The following is an 11,850-nucleotide window of genomic DNA, read 5'->3' on the forward strand; positions in this document are numbered from 1 at the left end:
TCATTATTGTTCAGATGTTCACTGCAAAAGAAGAGTAAAATAGGATAGTTTTCTTTTTCATGTACGTATAACGGTTTAATCAGAGTCAGTTATGCTCTTTCACATTGTCTATTGTTCTAACTGATTGTCAGTGTATCATAATGTACACTAATGGCCGCAGAAAACGTAACATTTTCACCGTTAAATTCATCTACTCATAGATACTTCGAAAGCCATGATAATTCTTTATCATCTTTGAGAGCGAATTGTACATCATCACTGTCACGCAGCAAACAACCATTCTGTTAGAAGTGTAGTTTTTCATATACGGGTAAAATTGTTAGCTATTGTAGGTGGGCTATATGAAGTAAGTTTCAAGATTGAAATGGTCACTTACCAGGGAAAATTAAGTTGAAGTTTTTGATGGCGATGACGAATGGCAGGCTCACATAATAGTATCCTAGATACTCCCAGCTTACACCTTTACACACGTCAACTGTTATTTTTAGTGTCCAATTTGAGAGTTTATATAATATGGGTAATAAACATAGGGGAAAATGAGTTTATTTTAAAAATCGATTAAGTAAATGAGGGGCATTCACGAACGCTTAGGGGATAGATATTGTACCCCACGGTCATTATTAAATCTTCACCAGGGCAATGCTCCTTGTGTGTTACACACAGACGCATAAATGCAGATACAACCTGGGAAATTGCCACAAAAAGTTGGAATGATTTCTCCTAGTTTCTCTGAAACAGGGAGATAGAATAAATTGTACAAATGTATGTTGACACTATAGAAGATGTCGCTGACCTTCTCAAAAGTTGTTTCCACCATTGTGGTCCGGTGTTGTTCAATTACCATGGCCACAAGAAATATCTTGGAAAATTTGGAACATCTTTTCATGAACTGGATATTCAAAATGAGCAGAGAAAAATCAGAGCTCAATACACGGGATAAGAAAAACATTGAACGTATCCAGCCTGAAAATGTGTATACTTGGAAATAACCAACAATAAGATGGAGTGGAAACTGCAATCCGCTGCGTTGCTTTAGCACACAGTACGACGGAAGATCGAATGAGAGTGTAGAAGTTGGTTATTGTTTGGGGCACATATCAATGTCATACCTGAATATGGGGTGCTTGGAACATCTCTGCAATTGCTGCCTCAATATCACTCATGCCGATCAGCTTGCAAGCTATCTGTGATTCTGGTGGTTCATTGCTACTATCCTGCTGATGTACAGGAACAGATGAAGCTGGGGCTGCTTCGCAAGTAGTAAAACTCGTAGTAATGGGTTGGACCCGCATCTCAGTTATTTCTGCAGCCCGTCTACACAGTTCCAAGGCTCTTCGAGCATCTCCAGAAACTGCAGCTACCTGTAAAGTAGCACACTCAGTTAGGTCTCAGTGATAGCTCAAGTAATATGTGCAGTATTTCGACCTAGTCATCACAGTATCGTTAAACATGCCTAGAGAAGGTATTCCTGGAGATGGATACTCTCGAAACAAAGTGTTGCAGGAAAGGACCAACCTTGCGGGAGGCAAACTCAACGGCTTGTTTGTCAAAAGCAGGAATTCCCTCCAGGCGAGTTGCTAATATCTGCTGCAGCTGAGTATGAGAATAGGGACCAAACGAAATCCTATGGAGTCCCAGTCGACTCGCAATGCGGGGCAGCATTCGCTCAGGCAAATCCATCGTGTTGGCAATACCTGATTTATGGAAACACCGACTTGAACATTAAATCATGGTACAGAGGCTCAGAGAGCTGCTCGTCAACGCACAACTGGAAGATATAGTCTAAGAATACGGAGATCCGTGACAGTAGAATCTATAACTACCCACGGCATGGAGGACCAGATTAAGATACACCGTCCAAATTTTGAGACATATGGTGCGCTTGTGAAGCAACTTGCTTTGTAGTGCAGCACCTTGGAAACCGTAAGTTCATTATTAGCAACAATAACAGAAAAAAAGAGTACATACCGATTACTATGAGGCGTGAATTCGCACGACTTGGCCAGTCAAAAAGATTATAAAGGACCTACACATCAATTATATATGTAACAAGGTCAGCCCCGAAGGAAACGGATATACATGTAGTCAGTTCAAGGAATTTGCATGCGAGAAAACGCCAAGGCTAAATACCGATTGACTCCGTGTGACCAGAAGGTCAAGCTCGTCGACCAAGAGGATGCAAGGACGGGCATGCACGCCTTGCAGCGGCTTGCTATCCGAAAATCGTGCATCGAGAAACTGCAAGGCGCGCCTCCAGCCACAGTGTTGGCCGGTCAATGCTTCATGAAGAACCTGGGCACATCAGCTGTTCAGTACACGAACGTGCCTGGATTGTTCAAGTGTTTCAATTAAACGCAGAGAATTGCATTCAGTGAAAAACCTCGCAATGGGGTACTGTACAACGTCTTCATACGCTGCAGTTGAACCATACATGAATGGGTTTAACGAATTCAACCTCAGACGCAATATTGTATGAAATGACATGACACATAAATCGCCTGGGAGAAGCAACACAAGTACAAGCTACAAGATTTACAGGTTATGAATAAATACGGTATAGGCATGCTCGGGAGAGGGTAGACGAAGGCCATTTATCTCCACAAACCGATAAGGCGGCAATTCACCACTGTCCACCTTACTTCTCAGGCCCTTCATAACCTCCAAAACTGTTGCGGTCTGTAAATGTACAGAGTATTACAGTGACAGTTAGCATCCGTCGATCGTTCTTTATAAGCTTTGCTCTACACGAGAAACAGATATGACCATTGTCACAAAAACAATCCATTACTCACCTTGCCAGTGCCGGGCACACCACTGATGTAGAGACAACGTCCCAGGCACTCTTCCCCTGCTGCTACAGCGTCCTTAAGAAATGCCTCAATTTCGCTCTTCTCCCTGTTAACAACATTTCTCACTGCTTAGCGAAGATAAGAAAACACGGAGTACAGAATCACAAACATCTTAGAGGAAAGAGTGTACGAATGAAGTAGCAGGTAACTTAAAAACAATGTGTGACTTGTATCAATTAATATTTGAGGAGTTACAATGGTTGTGAAGGGAAAATGCGCAAGAGTACGTACTTGTCTCTGCAGGGCAATGACGTTGGGGCCGCAGACAGTCCAAGTGCAGCCTTAGCTTTCTCAAGATATGTCAAGGGCCTCTTCCGAGGACGAGGAACTGCCTTCGCACCAACACCTTCAATACGATCGACACGGCCTTTCCATACATTCTGGTCATATACAATGTGAAAAGAGTTACGTTTTCGTGCCCCTTAAGATACGGATCGATGCAAAAGTACCTTTAATTATTTAGATATTAGGGTAGGAGACAGACCACAAACCAGTTGATTGTTCTTGTTGTCCTTGACATGAGTAGCTCCAATTCAGAATTACGATATCAGCGTAAAAGAACAGCAGAGAGTTTAACTTACAGCAGCTTTTGGAGTGGCTTGAGTACTTTTTGGTTTTGCTTTCGGAGTTCCTTTGGGAGTTCCTTTTGGTGTGCATCTCTTTTTCTTGATATCGAACTCATTATCGAAGTCGTCGTCATCGTCACTCGACACCAGACTGTGATATTTGCTCTTACGGGATGGGTCGAAGCTCTCATCCTCGCTGTCATCTGCCTCGCTAACCTGAATATGCATCACCAACAATAAGCATCAGAAAGAGTTTTTAATCCTCATTAGTACAGAAAATACAATTCACAATGAAACTTTCACAATTGAGGAAGCTAATGAACTCACGTCATCAAATTCATCTGCGATTCGCTTGAATGTTTGGTGCCGAAAATCGTATTCGTGGCCACACATAAACACGTCGTCACCTTCATGCCCTGCTTTGGCGTACAGATCTGGTGGCATGACAAAACAATGTCTGATGATCGTATTCATCTGAAACTCCACAGAAGAAACCGTTAGAATCTTTGAGGACACAGTCTAGATTTAGCATCACGAGGATGTTAGAACTTAAGATGAAAGCACTGCAGGCAATCCAGACTCTTAAAGTTACCTCATTCTCATCAGCTATACTAGATCGAAAGAGTTCTCTCCGTCCGTGCCATGGTTGCCGTCCATCGGCAGTTTCCTCAGGTAAAGCCCACCATCGGCCTTGAAAATACAGTGTTCCTTCTTTGTCTCGCCATATCCTGCGTGGGATTACGAAGAAGAATTAGATCTACCCGTAGCTTCCGGAGACTGTGACTAAGCCTACACGAGGCGAAGGGACATTCTAGAGCTAGAACTCGACTAAAATTGACCTGTGCCCATCGAAGGTTTTGTACGCAACGATTACACTCTCGTCTATAACAATAATTGTTAGAGAAGGAAGTACGTAGTGAGTAAAACATTAGAGCCTCACATCCTTCCATTAAAGGTAATGTGAGCAGGAATCCTTACTTCTCGATTCTAGAGGCCCAAATGTCTTGCGCAATGAACCTTTCGCGAGTAGTCCTCCGTCTTCGTTTCGCATGCGTAGAGCGTTCCACCTGATGTGTTCTCTGTAGTTAGAACAAGGAAATATAGAAGTAAAAGACACCTACGGTGAGGTTCAATGAATTTAAAGGATTGCTTGACCTTATATCTACTTGACGTGTGAGAATGAAATGAACTACTGAACAGCTATCGAATAGGAACGTTAATCTATCTGATTTACAATGAGACAGAACAAAACCAAATTGTCTGGAGAGCAAACAAGTAGCATCACGAGCCCTGCAATGAATATTCCGAACTTAGCACCCTGAGCGTGGAGGCAGTTTTGACCGTGAATCCACGCTATGCAAGACAAAAAAGTTAGATGAACTTACATTGTCGCCTCTTGCCACGGCTGAACAAACTGGACACATCCAATCACCTTCTGGAACTTCCTCCAACGGTGGGTCGAGGCAACGTAAATGATACCCACCTAAACATTCATCACATTCAAGCATGATGCTTTGACCGTTCTCGCCACAGAGCACGCAATCTTCGACTTCCGCATCAGAATCAGACCATTGCTCTGCACCACCGTTAGCAGCGTTGTCTCCATTTTCTTTCACACCTTTTCGAACATATACGTCATCACCAACCCGATACTCCACACCTTCGGAGACAACCTTTTTGACATATCGTCGCAATTGCTCTTTCTGAGAACTTCCACCAGTCCGACGAGCTGCATTCCTACTTTCCTTATGCACAAACTTCTTGGTCGGCACTCGCTGACCCGGTTCCAGGGTATTCCTGTGCCTGCGTCTCTCCTTCGTCGGGGTTTCATTCAAATTCCTCTGTACAGCGCGAACAAACCGAGGAGATTTCCTCATCGACGGAGTGTCAACGACATCGTCCTTCGTCTTAGCTTTCTTGGGCGTGGACCTCACAGATTTGCTTGGAGTCGCCTTTACGTGTTTGTTCGGAGTCCCTGCTCGAGAATGGTTGCTTAAGATCTCAGCTCTCTTATCCTCGGAGCCGAACAGGCACCTTGGCTTCACTCTCTCTGTGGATGGAAGACATGCGGGTGTGGGTGGCGTGATTGTGGATGCCTTCAGAGTGCATTGCGGGGTCATTGGAGAAGATGCGACCACAGGGGCTTGTGACAATGAGGATGCTGCTGTATTCCTTACATAGTCCAGACGCGGGGATTTACCTAAAATTTTACACAAGTCAGTTTGAAACTTCAAAAGACATTCCTACGTTTTACATGCTCATCCTTTGCAGTTTGTCCACGCAGGACTCTAAGCTCATCCTAAATGTTTTCTTGTGCGGGTGTCCACAACCAAAGATGGTGAATTACAGCTGGTAGAACATTGAAAGTACTTAAATTCCAAGAAAATCGCATTGAATCATTACAAGATGATATGTCTGCAATCATGTCACACACATTGAAGACTAAAGAGGGGGGGGGGGTACTTGCAGAGGGAAGGCAGTGCCCTTTGTGCACATTTCTTTCGAAAGAGCATAACTTGTAATCTTGGAATTACTCAATGACGAAAAGCTCAATGTTTGATAAAACTTTCAAATATAAGTAATATCCCCCGTCAGACACCTAAAAGAACTGGGAGAGAAGAATTGAGGCATTTGGGTACGTCGAATTAGGCAAATCCGTGAAGGCGCAGAAGAAAACCTGGATTCGACTCCAACCCGGCATCCAAAGTTCCCCTTTCCCGCGCCCGCTTCAAAGTTTGCTTGAGACTGCTTGACGGGCCATCGTTCAAAGGATTTGGGAGCTGGATAGCTGGCACATTAGCAGAGATGAATTTAACTCTGAGACTGCCACCAAAACTACTGATCACAACGCTCTCCTACCTCTGAATGATACTAAAACTGCTCCTCACCAACAAAAGTAAGGGTAGACCGATACCTTTAGGAGACTCCAAGGTCACATTCAAGGATCCCCTCATCCGCGCTCCTCGTAATGCCTGCTTCAAGCTACTCTCTGGGCATTTCCGCCGCGGTTGAGGCTCAACGACATCCACCCCAACATTAATTGGCGAGCCAATACAAGCTTCTTTCGTCCTAGGGGACCCGCCTGTCCCCATCTTCCCCTCCACCAACGGGCTCGTCATCCCCGGAGTCATATCCTAGCTCGCCTCCACCTCCCGCCCCCTATTTCACCATACCCACATGTGCAAACGATGCATCAGCACCATCCCAACCAATCCAAGTGGCATATGTGAGTTATACCACTCCAGCGTGCCTCCCTCAAGCTCCACCAAGCATCGACACACCACCCCGAGCGATTGAATGCAACCCAGCGATAGCTATTGCCCTCGAACTCCCATGTCAGTTACCTTCAATCACAGCAAGCTCCTTACGCGCAAATTGCAATAATCCCACATCCCACCAGCGATACCAAACCGATCCAGAATAGAAACAGTCCAGCGATCGATGGGTCCTTTCTCAACGGACTCATTTGCAAGATTGATACCAAGGCCCCTGGATTGCGGACGAATTAGCTGGAGCTGCGATGCACAGCAGCGCGTGCGAAGTAGTCAAAACTGGCGAGAGCCAGAACCTTTATACAACAGAGCGGGACGACGAAAGAATGGCGGGAAAAAGACACAGTTATGGGCTGTGCCACGTCGAACAATGTACCCGTTAGTATTCGCGGGAACGTTGACGTGGGCTAGTCCAGCTATGAATTTATGATCCAACTCAACCGGATCTCCACGAATGAAAATTCGCCACGTGGTTGTCACCTTTCCTCCCTTCAGTTTCACCTCTCAAGCTGTATGGAAACATTGTGGAAATAAACTTACCTATTAAAAGGGGTTAGTTATTTTGGTGAATTTGAAAATTGCTGTAGCCTCAAATGCATTGTCCATTATAGAAAATTGATTCCACCTCCTATGCTGACGTGGAATAGTTTTAATTCTCATCACTATAAGGATGAGGAAAATTTTGATTGATTTGACGCAGTCCACCATCCACAGTGAGCGATGCTGTGGTGCTGACCCCAAACCCTAATTGTTGAGAGATTGCCCATTCGCCCAGCTCGCGTCGTTGGCTGTCCTTTGTTCCTTGTTTCTTCGAGATTGCTCCAGAATTGCGCTTCAATTTGTGTTTAGCTCGCCCCACGCTGGGGTTGCAATCCGGGCGGAGCCGAGTGGATCGAGCTGACTGGAATCTGCGTCTACGATTTGCGTTAAGCTTTGGCTTCTGGTTCGATGGGTCGCATGCGTGGTTTAGGTGTTGTTGCGCTTCATGCTGCTAGTGATTTGGATACAGGGGAGGGTTTTTGATGGTGGTGGATTGTGGTAGCAGCGGAGGGAGCGATTTGGAATGCGCGAGGATTTTTTTTGCTTTGTATTTTTGATAAGAGATTTGGTCTGCGAGAAGTCGATGCGTGCAACGAATTCATGGTCGGGAGTTAGGAGTGGGAGAATTGGAGTTGCGGTTGAACTTGCTGGCAATGTCGTCGTTAGTCGACAGCCCGCTGCGGAGGGGGCGGGGGTTGTTGCTTAGAAGCGGGAGTATCAAGCGCACGGTGGTGATGGAGACGAGGACGGGGGAGGTGTTGTTAGGGCTTGTGAGCAGAGGCCAGGCGCTTGTGGCGGAATTGCTGCGTCTCTCGCAGCACGCACCTGTGGTATTGCATCAATCATCCGCGTCGGATAGCGGAGGGAAGTACGCGGGTCTTTTGTTTGATTTCAAGTATTTCAAGTCGCCGGAAGTGTACGAGGAGCAAGTGGAAGCCTCTGAGACCCTAGCGACTCTGGACGACGAGTTTCGGGAGGAGTGTGGTAGTGTGGTGGAGCGTTTCTTTTTGCTCTTTGATGGTATTGTGAAGTATTACAAGGATTTGAGCCGGTTCATTGACGATCTGCTGCAAGATGGAGCTGGCGCGTTCTTGCAGGAGAGTGCGGAAAGTGTGCTGGAGGATGAGGAAGGGCGGCAGCTGCTCGTGGAGGCACTCATGTTACACGGCGTGCTACTGCTTTTGCTGGAACATCGGATGCCGGGAAGCCTTCGAGAGCAGCTTTTAGTGGCGCATTGTCGATGTCGAGGTTCCAGTGATTTTTTGAATTTTGAGGCAATCCAGTCGCTGTGTCGGAGTGTGCCACCACCTCCAAAAGCGAGCTCTGCTTTTGCACCGGTTGCCTTATTGGCGTCATTCCTGCAAGGGTCAAGCTCTCCGTCTGCTGCGGAGCCTAACATGATCCTCCTCTCGAATGTTGAAGAGATGTGCAGTCGGTTTCCTTTGCCCAGGCGGTTGATGAGGCTAGCTATTGCACGGTTGCGAAGTGACGATCTTTACAACCAGATGCGCCATTATCCTAACCCAGAGCACCGGTGTGCTTCTCTGGGCGGGCAGGTTGCATGTATGTATGTTCTTCTGAATTTCGTCCCGGAAATTTTGCAATCTGAGACTCTAGTAATGAAGGATATCGTGGACAAGTTTTTGCTGGGGTGGTGGGTTGTGCCAATCTTTATGGGCTTTATGGTGGACTTGTCGGTTGCATGGGATCAATACAAGGCTGCTAAAGCTGCTCTGGCTCCGATACTTGTTCCGCAACAAGTGCGTGAGGTTGGACAGGCCTACAGTACCAGAGTACCCGAGCTGCTGGTAGAGCTGCGAGGCATTCTGTCGGAAGGTGTGCTGACTCAAGAGTTTGTTTTAAGCAACATGGCAAGCCTAGTGGCATGCTTGCGTGAAAGCAATATAGCTCTGCGTTGGCTGCTCCTGCATCGGAACACTATGAATAAGAAGCTGAAGGATATAATTGTAGCTTTGGGTGGGGCGAATGGCAGTGAGTTGCTGCTGTCTCTCATTTTGGAAACAGCAACTCTTGAATTTGAGCTGAAGCAGGTTTATGGGGACCTTCTGGAGGGAAAAGAAGCACAGTTCCTGAAGTGTAAGAATCATGCAGCAGAGTGCATGCAGGAGCTATCAGATTTTTTCTCGGGGTCAAAGGTGCTATCTCGCAAAGTGAAGGACGAAAATATGCAGAATTGGTTCCTTCAGATGGGACAACAAGTGCGTGCTTTGGAGTGTAAAGCAGAAGCCTCTCGTGCTGTGCGAAAGATTCAACAGATGATTTTGGCTCTGCAGGAAGTTGAGCAGTTTCATCAGATTGAAAGCAGTCTTCAGATTAAGCAATACCTTGCTGAAACGCGTACTCACCTGCAGCATATGGTGCGCACTCTCAATGTCCAGGAAGGTGTGTTGGCTACCATTTCAGTGGTCACTGATGCATCATACGCCTGGGGCCTTATCGTAGGCTTCACTCCTCAGATCCATGCTCGCATCAATGCAGACCCTTTTACAGTTCTCAAGCTTTCCTGCTTATTTCTCAAGCTTCGATCTATCCTGGACATTCCCCTGCTACGGATTTCGCAATCTGGCAGCATGGACCTTTACTCTGTTTCAGAATATTATTCCTCAGAGCTAGTGGCCTACGTGCGGTCAGTGATGGAGATCATACCTGTTAGTATGTTTAGCATCCTCAATGATGTGATAGCTGTACAGACGAAGCAGTTGCACGAGCTTCCTTGGCGGCTTGAGAAGGAGAGTCTGCGCGATTTTGCTCAGCCTGAAGAGAGATACAAGCTGGCGAAAGCAACACACCGAGTGGCTGTATTCACGCAAGGTATCATGGCTATGAAGAAGACGTTCATGGGAGCCATAGAAGTGGATCCTTGGCAGCTTCTGGAAATTGGGATACGCAAGCAGCTGGTGAAGCAGGTTGCCACATCGTTACACACCATCTTGGTATTTCCAACGGGCGGAGTGGTGGAACTGGAGGAGCAATTACAAGAGCTTCTACTGTCATTACAAGCACAACGACGATCCATGGAATATTTTCAGGATTATGTGCATGTGCATGGGCTTCAGCTGTGGCATGAAGAATTTGCGCGCATTATTGACTACAATGCTGAGCAAGAGTGCAATGCTTTCGTGAAGAGGAAGGTTCAGGACTGGCAGAGCGTGTATCAGGATCCTGCAAAGCCCATTCCACAATTCCCGGTCCCTGCAAAAGATACCTCTATGACCAGCAATTTTATGGGGCGTTTGGCACATAAACTCTTGCAATTGACTGACCCTTCGAAGTCAATGTACCTAGCACCGATGAGTGGTTGGTTCGATGCTCAAGGGCAAGAGCTTGTGGGGTTACGCACTATGACGTTGTTACAAGCCACTTTCGGAACAGCCGGATTGACTGGATTGGATCGGCTGCTGGGCTTTCAAGTTACACATGCTATTCGGCAGGCAGTTATGCATCTCTCATACAGTTCGGAATCCAGCGAAATGAGCAATTGGTTAGAGTCCCTCCAAAATGTGTTGACTCCTAACTCGTCTATTCCCGACCCTGGGACAGTCGTATATACCGAATACTGCACTCGTGTGGGAGTTAATGCAGCAGGATGGAACGCTTGGGTGGAGAGTGTATCTCGAATCGGACAAATACAACTGCTTCGTTGTCTTCTGGGATCTCATTTACGGGCGTCAGCTAAGTTCGAATCGAGCACTATATCACATGCTGTGGACGCAATGAATAAGGCAGCGCTGGCTGACATCATGGATTCCGAAGAGGGTACAGCAAGCGGTGTGGAGAATTCTGAAGTAAAGAGCCGCATGCTGGGAGAGTTGCGAAAGCAATTGCATTTGTGTGGACTTTATACACCACTCCATTCTATCTACATAACTACCAGGCCAGCTAATGGGTGCGCTCTCCTATTGTTTCTCGTCACCATTTCCCAGCTACCAAGATATGTGTTGGATAGTCATCTGGGAACTTTGACTAGTCGAATGAAGAAGGCTGCTCTTGATTGCTGCCCACTTATCGTGGGCATTGGGACCATCCTTCAGCAGATGCACCCCTTGCACGTCACAGCCTACATTCGATTTTTGGGACAATATGTGCGAACGTATGCCGAGAATCCTGGCAAACAGGACAAGCCCTCAGCAAAGGACGGTCCGAAGCTGGCAGCTGAGGTTGTAAATGTGGTAGCTTGGGTTCTGGCTCTCGCTAAGCACATGGGCTACCCCCAAGAACTCCTCAACTCACATTTTCCTCCTCTTGTATTAGATATTATTCCAACTTGAAACCTGCTCGTGTACCATCACTGACCAAATTTGTAGAAATCCGATCACTTTCCTCTGTAGATCTTTCTTATTCAATTATACAGGAACAGTTCTGGGTCACAATTTAATGGCCCGTGATAAGAACACCTGCTGGTGTTTCATCTCGTGTACTATAGCATCACATTGATTGCTGTGGGAGATCAATATTGTATATTACGGCAAGTGGCTGCACATTCACAGCCCAACTTGTTTTCTTAAATGAAATGGTTCTGGGACTCCACCATGGGAAGATGGTTATGTCCCTGTGGTGGTGGCCCACTGCCTGAAGATGGTTAACTCAAGTTTGTCCCCAAGT

At 46.4% G+C, this 11,850-nt stretch overlaps 2 protein-coding genes across 2 annotated transcripts; one reads left to right on the forward strand and one right to left on the reverse strand.

Annotated features, from left to right (window-relative positions):
• Nucleotides 1–30: 30 nt before the first annotated feature.
• Nucleotides 31–6,947, reverse strand: LOC112286806 (origin of replication complex subunit 1B). Its single transcript, XM_024529096.3, has 19 exons — nt 6,760–6,947; nt 6,330–6,574; nt 6,093–6,203; nt 4,801–5,615; nt 4,394–4,482; nt 4,008–4,143; nt 3,743–3,889; nt 3,431–3,631; nt 3,081–3,229; nt 2,793–2,895; nt 2,554–2,676; nt 2,131–2,292; nt 1,969–2,026; nt 1,516–1,694; nt 1,110–1,361; nt 794–889; nt 608–684; nt 377–460; nt 31–258 (listed from the first exon to the last, which is right to left on the reverse strand). Exons 2-19 carry the CDS (start codon nt 6,544–6,546, stop codon nt 195–197), a joined length of 3,063 nt encoding a protein of 1,020 aa, XP_024384864.1. The 5' UTR covers nt 6,547–6,574; nt 6,760–6,947; the 3' UTR covers nt 31–194.
• A 449-nt stretch (nt 6,948–7,396) lies between these two features.
• Nucleotides 7,397–11,836, forward strand: LOC112286805 (uncharacterized). Its single transcript, XM_024529095.3, has one exon. It carries the CDS (start codon nt 7,881–7,883, stop codon nt 11,514–11,516), a length of 3,636 nt encoding a protein of 1,211 aa, XP_024384863.1. The 5' UTR covers nt 7,397–7,880; the 3' UTR covers nt 11,517–11,836.
• Nucleotides 11,837–11,850: the final 14 nt, after the last annotated feature.

Source organism: Physcomitrium patens, chromosome 9 (assembly GCF_059467195.1).
Source record: "Physcomitrium patens ecotype Gransden chromosome 9, ASM5946719v1, whole genome shotgun sequence".
In the NCBI taxonomy this organism is placed as follows: domain Eukaryota; kingdom Viridiplantae; phylum Streptophyta; class Bryopsida; order Funariales; family Funariaceae; genus Physcomitrium; species Physcomitrium patens.

Excerpts from the sequence above, each read along its gene's own strand:
- LOC112286806 (XM_024529096.3), bottom strand. The coding sequence starts at position 6,546 with ATGACTCCGGGGATGACGAGCCCGTTGGTGGAGGGGAAGATGGGGACA. Across the intron at positions 1,695-1,968 it reads TTCACGCCTCATAGTAATCG|GTATTGCCAACACGATGGAT; the intron begins GTATGTACTCTT and ends TCCATAAATCAG. Across the intron at positions 461-607 it reads GATTTAATAATGACCGTGGG|GTGTAAGCTGGGAGTATCTA; the intron begins GTACAATATCTA and ends ACGTGTGTAAAG.
- LOC112286805 (XM_024529095.3), top strand. The coding sequence starts at position 7,881 with ATGTCGTCGTTAGTCGACAGCCCGCTGCGGAGGGGGCGGGGGTTGTTG.